This window comes from Lagenorhynchus albirostris, chromosome 1 (assembly GCF_949774975.1).
Source record: "Lagenorhynchus albirostris chromosome 1, mLagAlb1.1, whole genome shotgun sequence".
Classification (NCBI taxonomy): domain Eukaryota; kingdom Metazoa; phylum Chordata; class Mammalia; order Artiodactyla; family Delphinidae; genus Lagenorhynchus; species Lagenorhynchus albirostris.
Window position 1 is genome coordinate 162,619,306 of NC_083095.1, and position 20,454 is coordinate 162,639,759.

The 20,454-nt window shown below is 42.5% G+C and overlaps 2 protein-coding genes and 1 non-coding gene across 8 annotated transcripts in view; 1 reads left to right on the top strand and 2 right to left on the bottom strand.

The window, feature by feature from the left end:
• Positions 1-14,428, top strand: part of FSD2 (fibronectin type III and SPRY domain containing 2) — a 34,991-nt gene extending 20,563 nt beyond the window's left edge. Inside the window, exons 11-13 of one of the 2 annotated variants that reach the window (XM_060157721.1) lie at positions 1,309-1,441; positions 3,957-4,133; positions 14,070-14,428. In XM_060157721.1, the coding sequence (XP_060013704.1) occupies positions 1,309-1,441; positions 3,957-4,133; positions 14,070-14,091 (332 nt within the window). In that variant the 3' untranslated portion in view covers positions 14,092-14,428. Of the gene's footprint in view, positions 1-1,308; positions 1,442-3,956; positions 4,134-6,136; positions 9,150-14,069 lie in introns of those variants that run through there. The other variant, XM_060157716.1, reaches the window with a different exon arrangement.
• The window catches only part of WHAMM (WASP homolog associated with actin, golgi membranes and microtubules), a 59,145-nt gene extending 44,120 nt beyond the window's left edge, over positions 1-15,025 (bottom strand). Inside the window, exons 1-4 of one of the 5 annotated variants that reach the window (XM_060157688.1) lie at positions 14,860-15,025; positions 11,432-11,586; positions 8,673-8,708; positions 6,972-7,166 (exon numbers count right to left, since the gene is read on the bottom strand). In XM_060157688.1, coding sequence (XP_060013671.1) covers positions 6,972-7,013 — 42 coding nt within the window. In that variant the 5' untranslated portion in view covers positions 7,014-7,166; positions 8,673-8,708; positions 11,432-11,586; positions 14,860-15,025. Of the gene's footprint in view, positions 1-6,971; positions 7,167-8,672; positions 10,303-11,431; positions 11,587-14,859 lie in introns of those variants that run through there. The other 4 variants (XM_060157706.1, XM_060157679.1, XM_060157673.1 and 1 more) reach the window with 4 other exon arrangements.
• LOC132506277 (small Cajal body-specific RNA 15) lies at positions 9,824-9,950 on the bottom strand. The gene has a single exon (XR_009535768.1). It is a non-coding gene; the product is annotated as a small Cajal body-specific RNA 15 (non-coding RNA).
• Positions 15,026-20,454: the final 5,429 nt, after the last annotated feature.

Sequence of the window (20,454 nt, forward strand, 5' to 3'; positions counted from 1 at the left end):
AGAGCCTGTGCTCCGCAACGGGAGAGGCCACAGCAGTAAGAGGCCCGTGTACCAGAAAAAAAAAAAACAAAAAAAAAACGATCCTTGTTTGGGCCTAGAGAGCAGGCAGTAAGGGCCATGCCTGTCAGCTGCAAGGTGGGAACCTGCCTCCCCCTGGTCCATCCGCTCAGATAGCAAATGAAATTTCCAGGAGCATCGAATTGTGGAAATAAATGTGGACAGCTTGGGGCTTCCCTGGTGGTGCAGTGGTTAAGAATCTGCCCGCCAATGCAGGGGACACAGGTTCGATCCCTGATCTGGGAAGATCCCACATGCCACGGAGCAACTAAGCCCGTGCACCACAACTACTGAACATGCGCTCTAGAGCCCATGAGCCACAACTACTGAAGCCCGCGCGCCTAGACCCTGTGCTCTGTAACAAGACAAGCCACCGCAATGAGAAGCCCGCGCACCACAATGAAGAGTAGCCCCCACTCGTTGCAACTAGAGAAAGCCCGTGCACAGCAACCAAGACCCAACGCAGCCAAAAAAGAAAAAAAAAAGTGAACAGCTTGATGGCGAGGCCTGAAGTAGAATTTGAAGCAATGAACATGACAGAATGGGAACTGAGGAGCTTGACTAAGAGACAATGATGGAGAATGAGTTACTATGTCCCTAAACAAAGGATTTTAAAAAAAACTAATTTCTTATTAAACCCATTCGGTACCTTTTTTTTATTTTTGATGTGCTTTGTTTTAACCATGACTTGGAGAGGGTTACAATCTCCTTCCTTCTCCCCAGCTGCCCTAATTGAAAGTTGAATGTGGAATTCTGCTAACCTTTGTCAAATTGATCGTTAAGAATTTCCTCAATTGCTATTCCTCTTGGCAAGTAGGTTAGAAATTCCTGTTCACCAGCAAGTATTTACAGCCTCCTATTTAAGGGCGCAGCCACTGGAATCAGAGGGGCTTGGGGTTCGAATTTGAGTTCTGTCATCTGCCAGCTGACTTCTCAACCACCCTGCACCTCAGTTTTCTTCTCTACAAGATGGAAATACTAACCCCTGGGTACTCATAAGGAGTGAATGAGATAAGAGTTACTGCTTAGCTCAGTACTAGACTCACAGTAACCCCCAACACATGTTAACCGCCACCATTATTAGCATGAGGGTCACTACCACGCAAAGTCCAGGCTCACGTGTATCGTGCAGGAAGCTGAGTCGGCCATGCGTGGTGAAGCCTCGGCCCGCACGGAGCGCAAAGTGGAGAAAGCAGAGGAGTGACTGGCTGTTGGGGGGTGTATGTGTCTGTGTGCTTCCTCCCCTCGCAGGCAGCTACTTTCGCCTGAACGAGCACACCTGCCATCCCTGGCTGACCGTTTCTGAAGATGGGCTTACAGTGGTACGAAGTGAGAGGAAAGCCTCCGCCAGGGAGCCACTCCCCAGCGACACCCGCTTTACTAGGTACTGTATCAGCCCCTCACCCACCTGAACAGTCTGTGAACCAGCCTAACACATGCTGTTATTCGGGTAAAGTTGGATTATGACACATGCAGCCTTGAAGGGGGCTTCAGGCTCACTCCAAGAAATGAGTGAGGGGGAGGGGATGGTGGGGAGCGGAGGCTGGGGAGAGGGGAGTAGGGGGTCTGGCTGGGGCCAGCAGAGGAGACGTGTTGTGGCCTCTGAGGTGGAGTCCTGGGCTCCCAGGGCTGGAGGGTCACACCGTCAGGCCGTGAGAGAGCAGCAAGGACCCAGGTCCCCCAGTGCTTGGCCCAGAGCTCTCTCTCCCACACTGTGATACTATCTAACAAAAGCCCTGGTGAAAAACCAGCCCAAAGCTGGTGGAGGGAATGGTGGTCGTGCTAGTGCATGACCTGAGAGAGGGCCGTCCATCAAAGATGCGCCTTGTCTGTCTGGATCTGCGCTATCTCCAGAGCTTAGTACTCAAGATCAAAATGATGTATTTGTAACTCATTTCTTTCCAAATGCTTAAAGAAAACTTAAAATAGGGGGCAAGGGACTTCCCTGGCGGTCCAGTGGTTAAGACTTCACTTTACAATGCAGGGGGTGCGTGTTTGATCCCTGATTGGGGAGCTAAGATCCCACATGCCTCGTGACCAAAACAAAACCAAAAGAAATAAAGAAAACAGAAAAAATATTGTAACAAATTCAATATAGACTTTAAAAATGGTCCACATCAAAAAAAAATCTAAAAAAAAAAAACGGGGCAAATATGCCCTACTGAAATAGAAAAATCACAGCGATAGATGAAAAAAAAAGAACACAGCTTAACTTCAAGGGCTAATTTCTGTTTCCAAGATTAAACATTAAACACAGCTCTTAGCTTCCTGGTAATCAGGATTAAAAGAATTCTCGGTGGGTTGGTCTTAGAGTCAGGAGGATCTTAAAAGGAAGGAAAGGACTCTCTTAGGGGGGCCAGAGGGGCCACCGATGGAAAACTGCATCCAGCCTCCCTGCCTGGGTCCTGGACTGTCCTGCAGCCGACACTTCCTCTGACACTCGCTCCCTGCTGGCCTTCTTACTGCATGTGTGTTACATACCTACTATATGTAAGTGTTAGCGTGTGACAGCAGAACAGCACACAGTACAGTGGAACACAACTTTACCCTTTCCTGCCTCTGCCCACTCAACCCAGGGTTGGGGGGCACAGAGAGGATTAAGAAGCAATGAGGTCCTTACCTGCGTTAAAAAAACAGAATGCAACTGATCAAATCTTAAAGAGCTTATTGGCTTTTTTTCAATAATTCATGAGTTGGGCAGCCTCTAATCTACAGCATTTCTATGGTGGGTCTCCTTCATATGTGGTCCTCTGAAAACACACACCTTTGACCAGGCCACTGCTACTTCACTCTTTGTGTGGATTATAAGACAGCTCTCTGGGTAGACACAGCCTCAAGCATCTTCAGCTTCAACCCTTTGGTGTTGCACTAAAAGTTGCAAAACCAGTTTTTGGCCATGTCTTTTGAAAGTCCTGTGTAGGTGGTCCAGCATCTCATATTGTAATATGGGAGTACTTACCACCTACTGTTCCGGTCTTGGCTTTTGGGGTTCCAGCCAAGCTGAGTTAGAGTCCCATTTTAATATCCTGTTAGCAGTACATCTGTTGACCCATGAAACAATGTGCTGTGTGCTGGGGGTAAAGAGACAAAGATAGTCCCTGGGCCTCCCTACTGGCACAGTGGTTAGGAATCCGCCTGCTAATGCAGGAGACACGGGTTCGTGTCCCGGTCCGGGAAGATCCCACATGCCACGGAGCGGCTAGGCCCGTGAGCCATGGCCACTGAGCCTGCGCGTCCGGAGCCTGTGCTCTGTAATGGGAGAGGCCACAACAGTGAGAGGCCCGTGTACAGCAAAAAAAAAAAAAAAAAAAAAAGTGTGAACTGGGGAGGGAGGGGGAGAGGCAGATGGGGAACAAGGAGACCAGAAGCAAGTGCTGGCCAGCTCGTGAACCTCAAGCATACGGTTCCATCGACCGTGCTGTGTTCTGTTAGGTTTCAGTCCCTTTCTTTTTTTTTTTTTTGCCACGCCTTGTGGCATGTGGAATCTTAGTTCTCCAGTCAGGTACCGAACCCACACCCCCTGCAGTGGAAGCGCAGAGTCTTAACCTCTGGACCACCAGGGAAGTCCTCAATCCAAGAATCTTTCTTCATGAACAAGTGAACCAAACCTTTTTGTTACTATAAAAGTCCAATCACTGTAAAAAGCAAACAGAACCTTTTCTATTGGCTTGTCTCCTCCTCACCTATAACCAGCAGTATAATAATCCTCTTCTAATCTTCAGCATCAGTCAAGTGAGCTTTGATAGTTAGGGCCGTGCTGCTTTACAAGTGGGTGTTCAAACACCTGCCTCCACGCTTCTAGACCACCTACTGACTGACCCCAGCAGCTGGTGTCACTCACCTGCACAGCCAGGCTTGGGTCACCCCAAATCACAGATGCTTCTACTTTCTAAAACCAGGTGTGTTGCTGTCATGGGAAACCTAATTCCAGTCCGAGGGCGCCATTACTGGGAGGTGGAGGTGGACGAGTGTTTGGATTACACGGTGGGTGTGGCCTTTGAAGATGTCCCTAAACAGGAAGACCTGGGAGCAAACCGCCTCTCCTGGTGCATGAGGCACACATTTGCATCATCAAGGTAAGGTGAAATCTGGATACCCAAGATTAAAAGGTGCTTTGAAAAGAACAGAGCAAGAGGTTTCCACTAGTAGTAACTAAGGCCCACGTTATGTTTTCTAAAATATGCTAAGATATTTCAGGACTCATTTCCAGCCCCCTTCCCTAAAGTCCAGATGGAAAGAGAAAGCAGCTCTGGGTACTTCCAATAAAATAGCTAAAATTCATGGAGTACTTATTCTACGCTAAGCACTGTTCTACACTCTTACACATACTATCTGGTTTACTTCCCACAATTGTATTATCCCATTTTAAAGATAAGAAAGCTATGCCCCACAGCAGTTCAATAATCCAACCAGCATGGATTCAGAGCTTGGATTCAAACCCAGGCAGTCTGGCTCCAAAGACAGCATTCTTCACCACTAAGTGATTGGTTTTGCATTTATGTTCAACTTCATTGTTACTAAATGAATAGTTTGATTTGAAGCCCCAATTCCATCTTTTTTAGTAGATGTGGGCAGAGGCTTAATGGTTATGGTTAATTCCGGTTTGCTTCTGTCGCTAAGCATTCTATCCTCTACTGGAGTAGTTCCATAAAGCTGGGAAAATCCATGAGGCCCAGGCCAGTAGACATTTCGGACTTAGAAGGCCATGGGTGCAACCACTCTCCATCTCAAAAACTGCAAAAATTTTTACCACACCAGTTTCCCAGTACCGTGGGTACTATGGGGCCTCTGATCCTCGGCTTGCTGAATCCTATTAATGTTTCATCCAATGTTTTGTGCCCAGGAGCCTCCATCGTGGTTAGTTAAATGTTGTCATGCCTAAGCAAAGGTGAGAAGAGCAACTTTCCTCCTGTAAGATATTAAGACTAAAATCAGCTCTGCTAAACCTCAGACCCAGCTTGAGGAATGAAAGAAATCCCGTTCACTGAGCCACATACTGTTTTTGGATATTCTGCCTGAAGTAAGACTAAAAAAATCAGTCTCCTCTCCTAGTCGGTTAAGAACAAGGGGCAGGGAACAACTGAAGGCGCATACAGGATGAGGAGGAGTCTGTGTGGAGTGGCAGAGGTGAGGTTAAAAGACAGAAGGGTGGGAACACAAGACAGAGTGAAAAAGGAAGGGCGAAAAGCCCCATGCTAGAGCAGAAGTTTGTAGTCCCGCCTTGGAAAGATGTCTGGGGAAGGGGGGTGGGTGGTGGTATTTGTGTGTCTCTTAACAGTGGAGGACTCGTATTTTTTGGTTCATAGTCTTAGACTCTATTGGTGGTGAGAGGGAAAGTAGAGGGAAGGGCTCATTCAGTTTCTGTTGACTGCTCAGTTAAGAAAAAACAAGGTGAACTGGGATGGAAAGAGGCTGGCTTGTTCCGACACATCTGGATCATATTCTAAGCGTTCACCCCAGCCATGTGGACCAGCATGCTGGCACACAGAACTTCAAACATCCATAGGGGGCAGAGCTAGGAAATTCCTGTGGCCGCCTTTGGTGTCAGCCATTTTCAAAGCACAAAGAAGTACCCTCCCTTCATGAGAGGGTGCTGGTGCTATACAATACTGAGTGGTGACAGGCCCCCAGGTGCCCCCCTTAGTTTGAAAGTTTAGGAAAGGGATGCCTCAGAGTACTTGTGCACAGATTATACCAAAAGGCCCAATTTATTACATGAAAGATCATGAGGTTTCCTGTTTCAAATGTCTTTATTACAAGGGATTTACACATCTGAAACTTGAAATCCACATTTTTAAACGTATTTCTATACAAATTTTGATGCAATATGAGTTTATGATACTGTATGTTAAGTTTCTGCGGTTAAGTGGCTGCTCAAAAACAGAGTTTTGAAATATAAGTTTCTTAGGACACGTTTTAGAAAAGAGATACATAGTTTGAGAAATGGCCTGTTACTTTGATAGTCATTTAATAAAAGAAAATGATATAATTATAGGAGTATTTGAAAATTGAAAATGTTCTGTAAACAGCCCATCTACAGAATTTCTGAAGCTTTGTTATATCAACGTTTAATCTTTAGGCATAAGTATGAATTTCTACACAACAAGATGACTCCAGATATAAGGATAACGGTTTCCCCAAGGAAGATTGGAATTCTATTAGACTATGAAAATTCAAAATTGTCATTTTTCAACGTGGACATTTCTCAGCATCTGTACACGTTCAGTTGTCAGCTTCACCTATTTGTGCATCCCTGTTTTTCTTTGGAAAAGCCTGGATGTCTGAAGGTACACAATGGCATTTCAATGCCAAAGCGCGTCACTTTCTATTAGACCCTTCGGATGCCCAGCTTCCTGTCTCTTTTCTGTACCTACCCCTCTCCCAGCCACTCACGCCTCAGCTGCCTGAACTTGGCATTCAAGCACCATGCACCCAGCTCATCACTTATGGTTCATGTTGTTTATCTGCCAGACTGTTGTGGGGGCATTCATTTCACCTGACTTGGATCCTGTGTGCTGCCACCTGTGTGATGCTAGGTTAGTCAGTTCTGGCTGTAAAATGACGGCTCAGACTAAATGAACTCAAAGGTCTCTCAGGTTGTCAAACTGTATCGGTCTATCTGTGTATATGCAAAGTATCTGAGTCCCCAAGGCCTACAGAGCTTGGGGGAGAAGGAGGGAAGTGATACATAAGTGTTAGTGGCTCCAGGCGCCCCAGCACTTGTGACATTTCATTAGTCAGCCAAGAACAGGTGTAAGAAGGCAGGAGGCCACCCACAAAGAGAACCAGGGTAGCCACGTGCCGTGCTCAGCAGCCTTCTCTCCTGTTTTCCCAGTAGTCAGTGGCACTCCGGTGAGGTTTCTCCCACCGAACACTGTTTCTAAAAACCTCCTCCTCTACTTCATGGTACTTACGCTCTTTAATTTTGAAATGATCTTTGTAACACCTAATTCCATGAAGGCAGGACAGTATCTGTCATGTTCATCACTCAAACCCCAAGGGCTAACACGTGCACACCAAATACTTGTTTCATCCAGCCACTGCTCTTCGGCCTCTCACTGCTCTCCATGTGAGGGCTGGCAGGGCTTGTTCAAACTATAGCAGAAGACCTATGGCAGGAGAGGGACAAACCTGAGGGGGGGCAGCATGAAGGAAGAGAGGGGCAACTGTGGCTAGATGGCAAGACTGGTAAAAATGCAACATTACCTACTACTACATGCTTCCTGGTGTCACACAGCAGCCTACACATAAATAATAATAAATGTGTTGCTTTCACTATGTGCACGTTTGGGGTAGGGGGGCTAAGGTCTGGTAAAAAATAGACAACAGTTGCAACTGATTCTAGGAACTGTCCTATAATGTAAGGAGAACCAGATTTGAAATCAGAAGACCTGAGTTTGATTGCTATTTTGTAGCGACTCTGCGACCACTGAAAAGTCACATTATCTCCCTGAGCTCTGTTTCTCTTTAAACAAAGAGAAAAATAATATTTGTCTTATAGGATGGGAGATTTAATGACAAACATGAGAATGCATCACAGTGTATGACATATAGCAAATGCACAACAATCTTTTAAGAGAAAACATCAGTCTACCAAGTGCAAAGCTGAGCCCTGGTAGGAGAGGTGGTCTCTAGCCAGCACCTTTGGGCATCCTGCCTCACTGGTCTCATGCCATTTTGTGACCACGATGCCCAGCTCCCTTGGCTGCATTTCTGGTTCTCCAGTTCAAGTTTCCAGTTGCCACTTAAAGCTCTGCACACACAGCATTTTCATGCTTACCAGTCAAGATGCAGAGTAAATGACTCCACCTGTAAAGCAATTCTCAGGGACAATTTAGTATTGTGCCCTGTAGATGCTTCTCTAAACATATATGCCCCTGATCTCATCACTTAAAGTTTTATGTTAACTGAAAAATCTTTCACTTTAAAGATTTTCACTTTCATGTTTCCCAGTACACTCAAAGTCTGACACAAGGAGCACCTCGTCTCCTATCTCAAAACTCTGCCTATTGGTATAAACAGAAGTTCAGATTCTTGAATTCACAACTCAACTTGAAAATCTTAAAGCTCGTTACAAACACACACACACACCCCTCTGCCCTGCCAACCTGGATCACTACCCTTATATAAGGAAGATACAACCAAAGCAAGCACAGAGATGGTTCAAGTTACAAACAATTAAAATATATGTGTGTATTATCAAAAATGTTATCAGCTACTAAAAAAGAAACTACTGAGTAGGAAGTAGGACATCACAGATAAAGTTTGAATTCAGGATTCTAATAGGCTTTATTTCACATGTAATATAACATGGATAAAAACTAGGCACCTATAAGGTTCTAATAAAATTTTATTTGATCAAGAAAAAAATGGTGTAGAAATAGCTTTGATTTTTTAAATCCACTTAATCTAAATAAGGCAGATGACCAACTTCAAGCATCACAATTATTCAGCATAAAGAACCTTTCTTTAAACATGTTTCTCATCTTCCACAAGAAAAAAAAAGTCTAGAAAAAAACCAAAACAAAACTTTTGTTTTTTGTAACATATTCTAGTTCCTTAAAATGCCAAGAACAATCTGCTGGAACTAAATTTCAATAAGGGGCAGGATTTACCTCAAGGCCATGTTCACCTGCAACCTGCTGATAAATCTGTTAAAAAACAAAACAGAAAAAGATTTTTTAAAAAAAAATCAGACCATTGTAGCCACAATCCCTCATACTGGGCAAAAGATACCAAAATCTGTTCTTTTCTTAGCTTTACCTATATCACTTTATAACTCTTGAGCAAGTTATTAACATAATCTTTGGCTTCCCCACCTTAACAAAGGGCAAAGAGAATATGTAAAACCACCACAGAATCCTGGTGTAAAGTAACACGGGTTTAATAATTCAACATACTCAGAATTTAAGGCACCTTTATTAGATGAGATTGTAAAGCTGGTTACAGACTTCGGATACAAAATGACACTGGTTTCTGGTAAAATTAAATTGCCTTTTATTTGGAAAAGTGTATGTTTAATAATTGACTTCCTGCTGATTCAAACAATATGCAATCACTTGTACACATGCAATAAAGTAATTTCTGAAGCATGTGCTTGGTCATCAATTTGCTCTTCTCATCCTCCAAAATGTGTTAAAATCTTACGTGGCTCACACAATGGCAGCTGCCCCCAGCACAATTCACCATGATGTGGCATTCTGTAAATGAGACTAGGCTGGTCTCTATCCAAGGTTTAGCTACCAGAAGACTTCCTGGGGCTTCCCTGGCGGCACAGTGGTTAAGAATCCGCCTGCCAATGCAGGGGACAAGGGTTCGAGCCCTGGTCTGGGAAGATCCCACGTGCCACGGAGCAACTGAGCCCGTGCGCCACTACTGAGCCCGTGTGCCACCATTACTGAAGCTTGCACACCTAGAGCCCGTGCTCCTCAACAAGAGAACCCACCGCAATGAGAAGCCCATACACCACAACAAAGAGGAGCCCTCACTCGCTGCAACTAGAGAAAGCCTGCATGCAGCAATGAAGACTCAACGCAGCCAAAAGTTAATTAATTAATTAAAAAAAAAGACTTCCTGGACCCTATGAAGACTGTACTACAGGAAAGGTCCTCTCCTCCACTTTCCTAACCAACTTCTCCAACTTCTAGTCACCTTCCTATCAATTAGAGTAAGATTCTCATGGGTTCACTATGTCTTTCTTCACCCTGACTCATCTGTAAATTCACTACTCCTATTTTCTATAGTAAGACAATAGAAAGTGTATAACTGCTGTTGGTAGATAAGTAGGTCTTGAATTCAGTTTGCAAACAAGACCTGTTCTATCTACCTTTTCATTTAGGAGGCTAAAAGCAGAGTCAGCTTGACTTCAAGGACTCTAATTTCTTAGTCTCCAGAAGAACATGACAAGTCCAGCTTTTAAAACACTGTCCTCTAGCATGTCAAGATATTGAGGGAATGGTAATCTATTACTTTTATAACTTCAAGCTTTAAGAGATTTGAACTCTTGCATATGCTTGCTTCATGGCAACCAACGCTTAATGAATCTAAATGCAAGGTAACAGTTTGTGGGCTTCCCTGGTGGCACAGTGGTTGAGAATCCGCCTGTCAATGAAAGGACACGGGTTTGAGCCCTGGTCTGGGAAAATCCCACATGCCATGGAGCAACTAAGCCTGTGCGCCACAACTACTGAGCCTGCGCTCTAGAGCCCATGAGCCACAACTACTAAGACTGCGTGCCTAGAGCCCATGCTCCGCAACGAGAAGCCACCACAATGAGAAGCCCGCGCACCGCAACAAAAGGTAGCCCCCTGCTCGCCACAGTTGGAGAAAGCCCGCACACAGCGAAGACCCAACACAGCCAAAAAAACAAAAAAGATAACAGTTTGTGATTTGGAAAGACGACACCCAGTCAGCATCTTTTCTGTCAGTTAGGAAGTCTCCCAGAAGGAGCGTAACCATGAGTTGGGCACAGCTATGCCCCAAGTTAGTAAAATGTCCCAAATATTTTAGAAATGCTACTGAACAGGGGCTAGTTCATGTCTTTCTACTTCAGGGCTTGTTTTCTGCTATTCCCCAATCCCAGAAAAAAATTAAGCCCAACTAATTAATTGCTTTTTCTTCATTTTTCCCACACATTGATAGATTCAGGTTTTTCTGCTCTATTTCCACCTCACTCAAATCCTGGTAGAATTAAACTATCATTTATTTGAGTTATGCAAATTCAACTAAACAGTTTGCAGCTGATTAAAACAACATGCAGTCATTCAGACATAACCGGTAAAAATGTTTTTATACAATGAACTTGGATTCTAACCTTGCTGTCTCCCCTGTGCTCATTCCTAAGCCTAAATGTGGGTCTCTTCTTTGAAGCAGCTTACAACATGTCCTTATATTCAAATAGACTGGACTGGAGACAAGAATATAATCCATTCACTGGGAAAGAATCCAACCAACATAGCTGAGATTTCCTAGCTATGCATTTAAACAAAGCAGGAACTTATTTTTACAAATGGATTTACTGAGTACACACATCACTTCTTGGTAAAGCCATCCTATTATTCGGCCACACAGAAAGATTTCTACCCTCTGACTTCCCTTCATATCCCAAATACCCATCCAATTAAGGGGGAGGGGGCAGTGAGAGAGAAGGAAAACAAGAGAAGCACGATCCAAAAATAAGGAAAGAGCTCTGGAAAAGACACTTGATAGTGTCTTTTGTACAATTTATAAACCAGCCACAGATTCCTGGGAATCTGGAATGAACACCACCCCCACCCCCAGCTCCTTGCCCACCCAAGTAATGCCTGTATAAAAGTTACTTCTTAGAAGCACTGCTTAATTCCTCCCTCTCCCAGGCTAAGTTCCACATACTCACCTCCTTCAGAATACTTAAGTGGCTATACTGCCACCATGACCTGTGTCTACTCCGCTTGACAGTAAGCAAATCAAAGGCAGGAACTGTGCCTTCATAATCGCTGAATGATCAGAACATGGAAACAACAGTGTTCTGCTTTCACAGAGCTTATATATCTGAAAAGAAAAGGAGACATCAAATTGTCTTCCAAATTAAAAGAAAAGCCTCTTTATTAGAAAGTAGCTTTCAAATCTGTGTGTACTGGTAGGAGCAGGGGGAGTACTTCTCAACCTTTCTTTTGTTCCAATACACCTGAGGGATCTAATACATAATCCCATTAGTTAGCAGTGCGCCATGGTGACTTATAATATGGGCAGAGTGGGAGGGGCTTAGAAGAATCTAGGGGGTGGGGAAGATGTGTGTGGCCTAGAAAGCTCCTCCCCATGACTGCAAGAGATCTTTGACACATTTAATATTATAGTTTTGACTACTCTTAATTAAGAGAGCCCAAAGGTCTACAATATGTTTACTTAAAATGCTCTGAAACATAAATTTGGTTCATATCCTCTGGAGGCTGGTGAGTGGAAGCCACCCCCTCGGCCCTGAGCTTGACAGATGTTCTGATATCACAGCACAACAGGACTCTGGCTCTCTGCTGGTCTTAGAATCTAAGACTTTGATGGAGGAAGTTATATGCCGTTGAGGTAATGAAAAATTTAGGGACTTACAAAGATCACAGGCGATTCCTTCTCAAATGTTGTGTCCTTTTTTTTTTTTTTTAATACTTTTTTTTTTTTTGGCTATGCAGCACGGCCTGTGAGATCTTAGTTCCCCAACCAGGGATCAAACCCGTGCCCCCTGCAGTGGAAGCATGGAGCCCTAACCACTGGACAGCCAGGAAATTCCTTTAAGTGTCTTTAAAAAACCATTTTATGGGAAAGATGTCCTCACAAGTAATACAAAGTAACAATTACAGTAGCTCAATGCCAAACAACAGCTCCACTCCCTGAGACAACCTTGGCCAAATTTATGTAATACCCGCAGGGTGAAAAATCAGAAGGAGGCACTCCTCATTACTGAAATCTCATCCTTTCCTAAAAAGTTGATGGCTGGCTAGAATTTTCAGGTGGGATCCTATGTTTCACTCCTTTAAAGCAGAAAAATATGTTCCCAGCCCTTCAGAGAACTTCAAGCCAATTTCCCCAAAATAACCACATATAACTGTCAAAGATTTCTGCAAAAGAGAAGGTGTTTTAAACACCAATTACCTACTTATGTAATAACTATGAACTCAGTATAATTCCAGTAGAAATTATAGAAATATAAGACTGTCCCTGTTATTCCTTTTTTTTTCCGGTACGCGGGCCTCTCACTGTTGTGGCCTCTCCCGTTGCGGAGCACAGGCTCCCGACGCACAGGCTCAGCGGCCATGGCTCACGGGCCTAGCCGCTCCGCGGCATGTGGGATCTTCCCGGACCGGGGCACGAACTCGTGTCCCCTGCATCAGCAGTTGGACTCTCAACCACTGCGCCACCAGGGAAGCCCCTTGTTATTCCATTTTTAAGGTGATACTTCTGCTTATGTCACAATCACTTGCTACAGCAATCATCTAAAATTTTTTTGAAACATTTGTATAGAGCAGTTATTCTTAAAAGTCTGGTCCCTGTAAGGGCCCCTGAGATCCTTTCACTCTAACAACAGAATGTGTGCTTATATATTCTTGTGTTTAAAGACACCTCTCAGTTTTTAATTTCTAATACCATAAATACTGATATATATATAACACACATAAATGAGAGCTCTTTGGAATCCTCAATAATTTGTAAGGGAGTCCCGAGAGCAAAAAGTTTGAAAATAATTTATATAGAGTAACAGTGGGTCCCTCACAATGAACATCTAGTTGAATGAGTTTCTCAGTGGAAAGACTTCCCCTGTGTGATGCTAACAGTTTTCAATATTTGCTAATGTTCAGGTTGTTTTCTAGACCTCTTAGGCTTTCCCACGTTCCTACAAGACATTTCCACCTAATAATATGGAAAAGATGAGAGAGAACGCACAATACTTTTAAAGAGCACGAGCACTAAGTGCAGTATTACTTATGCAGACAGCTGAGGTGTGACTGCAATGCCCTCTACAGCATCTGCCCTGGACTTGCGGGCAACTTAAGAGTTCTTTATAGCTAGTTTCTGATTCAGACAGTGTTTTGAGTAAACACTTCCACAGATTGTTACAGTAAATATTCATAGTGAGAACTCAAATAGTTAGTGATAAGTCTTCCAAGGTGAGCATATACCTATGAACACCAGGCCTTTCTGTGTAAAGGTATGTAAGAGGTACGCAAAGTTTCATCTTCACGTTTTGTTACTACACATACGTTCCTGAATAGGAAATGATAGATGCATCTACATTTATAGAGTATCTAAAATGTAAATAAATGACAGTTCTAACTCCTGACACATAGTGACTTTGCCTTTGATGGATTCATACTGCACCTAAATGTACACCACAACCCTCTTCACTCCTGCTCACTTCCCCCCAAAAAGACTTGTTCAGCAATCCAAAGAGATGGTATGGTGTGGAGGAAAGAATTCTGGGTTGGAAATGAAGAAATGTCACTTCTAGTCCCATCTCTATCACTAACAACCTGTGTTACTTTCAGCCTGTCTCCTCTCAAAGACTGAGCTTCAATTTAAGATGAAAGGAGGGGGGACTTCCCTGGTGGTGCAGTGGTTGGGAATCAGCCTGTCGGTGCGGTGGACGCGGGTTCGAGCCCTGGTCCGGGAAGACCCCACATGCCGCGGGGCAGTTGGGCCCGTGCGCCACAGCTACTGAGCCTGCTCTCCGGAGCCTGTGATCCACAACTACTGAAGCCCGCGGGCCTGGAGCCGATGCTCCGCAGCGAGAGGCCGCTGCACTGAGTAGCCCACGCACCGCAGGGAGGAGTGGCCCCCGCTCGCGCAACTAGAGAGAGCTCGTGCACAGCAGGAAGGACCTAATGCAGCCAAAAACAAACAAACAAACAAATAAATAAATAAATAAAAGATGAAAGAACGGGTATGGTTCTACCTCTAATACCAAGTGACTCTGCTGGCCGATTCAGGAAGCTTAAAAATTACCAATTGTGAGTGTACTTTTTCAAATTAATGCAACAGGCGCTGCTGCCTCAAGCAGGAATCATCGATTATGAAAGTCTGGGTTTGTATAGACCTTCACGTTGCATACCTTCCTCAACACAGGACAGCGCCCATGGGAAATTTCACCTACTGAATTTTTTTCTTAAACTGCATTCTGAGTGTGGATTTCTCTCTTTCACATCTGTCCCCACGACAGCTCCGTGAGTACCAAGCTCGTTTTTCAGACGAGGTCCAGAAAGCGGAGGACGATGACTTAGTAATGAGACCTAGGTCGCCGGTGGCGCTGACACGGCGACAGATACACCGACCCCTCACCTCTACTCCGGTTCCCCTCCGCGTCTCCTGAAGCCCGACACTCCAGCCAGCCTGCCTACAAAGACGCTGTTGTCATCCGCCTCGCCGGGTGGCCGGAGATCGGCCTTACTTTACGTGACAGAAGACGCCCGCTCTCCGGTGTCCGACCTCGGCGGCCACTCCTTTCTTCTTCCGGCGGAAAAGAGCTCTTTCCGCTTTCCGGGGCGCCGGGAGGAAGTCCCGCCCCACGCAGTAGCGTGGGGTGGTGCGTCGGGTCGAGGCGCCGTGCGCAGGCGCGGAGAGAACTAAGTGGTTGACGCTTTCTGGGAGGGCTGCCGTACTCCCGGTAGGGTGGTCTAGAGCCGCTAGGGACGCGGGTTGGGGGAGGGGTGTGTTTGTTGCTGGGTCCACGGCCGGAGAGGCCTGGGAGTCGTTCAGTGGGGCTTGAGAGAGCGGGTTGGAGACCCCATCTATTCAGAAAACCCACTTCTCCCACGGGGATCCTCCGGGGAATCGAGGCCCACTACCCCCCACAACTGCCCGTGTTTCTGGCCTTGCTCCACTTGCCCCTTGCTGTATTTAGTTTCTTACTGTCTTTCGTTTATCTGTGTAGCCCCGTATCTTGCCGCAATAATGGCTACCATTTGCTGAACGTTGGCTGTGCATCTCACAGCAGTAGCTCATAAGCGCCTGGTAATTCTTGATTAGTAGGACTGTTGAAGCTCACTCATTCCTTTACCACCGCCGGGATTGAGCGCCTACGTAGTCCTGGGCTGGTCTATGGATATGGCAGTCTTTGGGTTGGGAAGGTAAATTAGAAATTAAAATTGCTGTTGTCTTAGTTTCCTAGGGCTGTCATAACGGAGTGACACCCATTGGGTGCCTTAAAACAACAGGTATTTATTTTCTCACAGTTCTGGAGGCTGGAAGTCCGAAATAAAGGTGTCAGCAGAATCATGTTTCCTCTGAGACTAGGTAAAACCCTTCCTTGCCCCTTCTTAGTTTCTGGTGCTGTCCAGCAATCCTTGGTGTTCTTTGGCTTGTACCTGCCTTCCTCCAGTCTCTTAACTCTTTTCTCATGTTGTGGTCTGTGTCTCATCTCTTAAAAGAACACTAGTCCCGTTGGATAAAGGGCCCATCCTACTCCAGTATGACCTGATCTTAACTAACTACATCTACAATGACACTATTTCCAGATAAAGTCACATTCTAAGGTCCAGGAAGGACATGAATGGGGTGGGGGTGGGGGGAATGTGACACTGTACAACCCAGTATAGCTGTCAAAGAGCTTAAGAAGTAGGCAAGCCAAATGCTGACGATAAATAGCTGTAGTACAAGTGAATTCAAATATAATTTCATTGGATCTGAGAACTTTTCATGGACATTTGGTCTATCCCCTTGATAGGTGGGTATGATTTGGATGTGCCATCATAGACCATCATAGACAGCATGCTAGGCAGACAGACATCACAGACAAGCACAGGTTGGAATGTAAAAAGAAGTTAGGTTAAAGCAGGAGGGATCTTGAATACAGGCTGGAGTTTGGAGTCTGTTTTGTATACAAAATGAATAAATTGAGTGCAGGGGAGTTGTGATTTGAAGATTAATTAGCAGCTTGGGCCAGACTTACTTTGTGTTACTTATTCCAGTTTAAGAAGTCGTATACCCTATCCTCTGAGCGTATCCTGTGCTTTTTCATCCTGGTGTCCCTGATCATGCTGTCCTTTATTCCTGGAATGCTACTTTCAAGCTGCATGATTTTTGCTTGTTGATTTTTTTTGTCATGGAAATTGTGGTGTGAAATGAGGTGGGGGAGGAGAGTTGTTCAACTTTAAAAAAATGCTTTTAATTGAAGTATAGTTGACTTACAATGTTGTGTTAGTTTCAGGTGTACAGCAAAGTGATTAATATATATATTCATGTATTCTTTTTCAGATTCTTTTCTACTGTAGGTTATTACAAGATACTGAATATAGTTCTCTGTGCTATACAGTAGGTCCTTGTTGTTTACCTATTTTATATATAGTAGCAGTGTGTATGTTAATCCCAACCTCCTAATGTATCCTTCCCCCTCCTTTCCCCTTTGGTAATCATAAATCTGTTTTCTATGTCTGTGTCTATTTCTCTTTTGTAAATAAGTTCATTTGTATCAGTTTTTTAGATTCCACATATAAGTGATATCATATAATATTTGTCTTTCTCTGTCAGACTGACTTCACTTAGTATGATAATCTCTAAGTCTATCCATGTTGCTGCCACACATGATGTTATTTCATTCTTTTTTATGGCTGAGTAATATTCCATAGGTGTGTGTGTGTGTGTGTGTGTGTGTGTGTGTGTGTGTGTGTGTATATATATATGCCACATCTTCTTTATCCATTCATCTGTCAACGGGCATTTAGGTTGCTTCCATGTCTTGGCTATTATAAATAGTGCTGCTGTGAACATTGGGGTGCATGTATCTTTTAGAATCGGAGTTTTTGACTTTTCCAGATATATGCCCAGGAGTGGGATTGCTGGATCATATGGTAACTCTATCTTTAGTTTTTTAAGGAACCTCCAGACTGTTCTCCATAGTGGCTGCACCAATTTACATTCCCACCAACAGTATAGGAGGGTTCCCTTTTCTCCATACCCTCTCCAGCATTTATGATTTGTAGACTTTTTGATGATGGCCATTCTGACCTATGTGAAGTGATACCTCATTGTAGTTCAACTTATTTTGTATTGTTAGCATCCCCCTGATTGAAAAACCTGATAAATACAGCACAAGGGGAAGAAAAAGAAATGCTAGAGACCAAACTCACATAGATACAAAGCTGTAAAGTAAAATATTAGCAAATTCAATCTTGCACTTCATTTGGAACAAGAAAGCACTTATGAAATGATTTAATATTAGAAAATCTGGGACTTCCCTGGTGGTCCAGTGGTTAAGACTCTGCCTTCCAATGCAGGAGGCATGGGTTTGATCCCTGGTCGGGGAACTAAGATCCCACATGCCGCGGGGTGTGGCCAAAAACTGAAAACAACAAGAAAAAGAAAGAAAAGAAAATCTGTTGCTATAAATCATTTGTATAGTTTAGAGGTTTAAAAACTGTATGATCATCTCAACTGATAAAATGTTCTCTGAAAAAATTCAGTATCTACTTAAAAGACTTTCAGCAGAATTGGAATGGATAAATAACAGTTGATAAAAGGCACCATAAATCTATAGTAAATATTGTACAGAATGATGAAACATTAGAGAAATTCCCATTAAAGTCAGGGAAAAATGGATACCCACTTTCACTGCTAATTTCAGCATGGTGTTAGATTTTCTAGCCAACGCAACAAAACAAGAAAAAGATAAAAAAGATTAGGAAAGGAAGAAGCAAAAATATTATTTTCAGATGATGTGATTTTCTCTCTAGAAAATGCAGGAGAATGAAATGACAAACTGTTAGAACTAATTAAATGGTTCAGCAAAGTGGCTAAATCAACATATAAAAACTTAAAATTTTCTTACATACCAGTAATAAAATAGAAAAAAAGGAACCTGTCAGAATACACTGAGCAAAAGATGTACAAGAATATTATGGGAAATATGAAATATTATTGAAAGACATGAAAAACCTAAGTAAATGGAGATTTTCATGTTCCAGGATGAGAAAATTCAGTGTATTAAAGATAAAAGTTTATGACAAAAATTTTTGAAACAGTGCCTATCAAAATACTGATAGGCTCTTCAAATAACTTTATTTGGTCAAAGTATATTATTCTTTTGATACACTCCTAAGTGTCATTTATTGATATTTTATTTAGAATATATCTCATTAGTGAGATTGGTATGTAGGTTTTTTTGGTACTATGTTAATTGTATGTTGGTATTTAAAATTATATGAGATCCCTTAAAATAAGTTAGGGAGCATTTCACATTTTTCTATGGTCTGAAATAATTTAAGTAACTTTAGAATTATCTGCTCTTTTAAGACTGAATAGAGAACTTGGTTGTGAAACTATGTTACATGAAGCATTATTATATGTGAATTTTAAACAAGGTGTCTACTCTCTTCTATGATAATTGAATTATTCATCTTTTCTACGTTTTGTGGATCAATTATAATTTGCTTGGAAGTCATCCATTTCCAGAAGGTTTTTCAAATTAGTTGTCATTGTGTTAGACATAGAATTCTCTTATGATTTAAAAAATCTGTTCTGCACATGTGGTTGTTTACTTTTCTCATTCCCAACCTTACATAATTTTGCTTTCTTTTTTTCTAAGTCAGGCTCACAAGGGATTTGTCTATTTTGTTGAACTTGTCAAAGAACCAGCTTTGGAGTTTGTTTTTCTGCTGTTCTATTTTTCAGTTTCAGTTTTTGTGATAATTCTTCATCCTACTCTCTTTTGTTGTTCTTTTCTAACTTCTAAATATGGATCTAAGATTCTTTATTTTTTTCTAAGTGCCTTCATTTTTAATCTTTTGTTTTTTGTTTTTGTTGTTGTTGTTTTTTATATGTATTTATTTATTTTGGCTGCTCTGGGTCTTAGTTGTGGCATGCTGACTCTTAGTTGTGTCACGCATGTGGGATCTAGTTCCCTGACCAGGGCTTGAACCCGGGCCCCCTGCATTGGGAGCGTGAAGTCTTACCCATTGGACCACCAGGGAAGTCCCTTTAATCTTTTGTTTTTAATGAAGACATCTTAAGGCCATAAATGTGCCTCTGAATACAGCTTGTGTTGTGTTCTATAGCTTTTAGTTTAAAGTATTCTCTTTTTCATTCCTCTTTACATATGTTGTAATTTTCTCTTTGATCCAAGGTTTATCCAGGACTTGGTATCATTAAAAAAATTTTTTTTTCAATCATCTTTTTATTTTTTCTAGTTTTATTATGATCAGAGAATTAGGTTCTGTACTTTTTAAATTAAGATTTTCTTCCTTGTCAAGAACATAGTCAACGTTTACATATTCCATGGACATTTAAAATATGCATATTTTCTACTTATATTTGGAAAATTCTGTGTTTCTATTACATCAGGTGTACTGGTTTTAGTATTCAAATTTATTGATTGCAGAATTCAATTCTCTGATATATTTCCTAGATCAGTCTAATTATAAAAGAGGTGTGATTGAAAATTCCAACTTAAATGTATCTTAAACTAGTTTTTCTTGCATTTCCAAAAGGTAGGTTTATGTATTCAATTGCTATGTCTTTGGTTTGTACAGGACTATGACTACTCTATCCTTTTTGTAAATTGTGCCTTTTCCTATTTAGTGCTTTCAATTTATATCTAACCAATATACCCTTATCTGAGGTTAATGTTACTGTTCCTTCTTGCTTCTCTTTACCTCTGTCTGATTTCTCATGGCTTACCTCTTTATTTTCAGTCTTTCATTTTACTTTGTTTCATTTCTAGTAAAAAAAAATATAGCTATAACAAATGAGCAATTTGAATTTTCTTTTTCACCTAGAGAGTTAAGCTGCCATGCAGAAGCCAGCTATCGTGATGAGCAGATCATCAGATCCATGGTGGCTTAGAGCCGGGATACTTTTCTTTTGCAAAAAAAAATTTATATTAAGATAAACAGTAGTTTACAGTTTAGCTTGTGATATCACTATTGTAAAATATCATTAAGT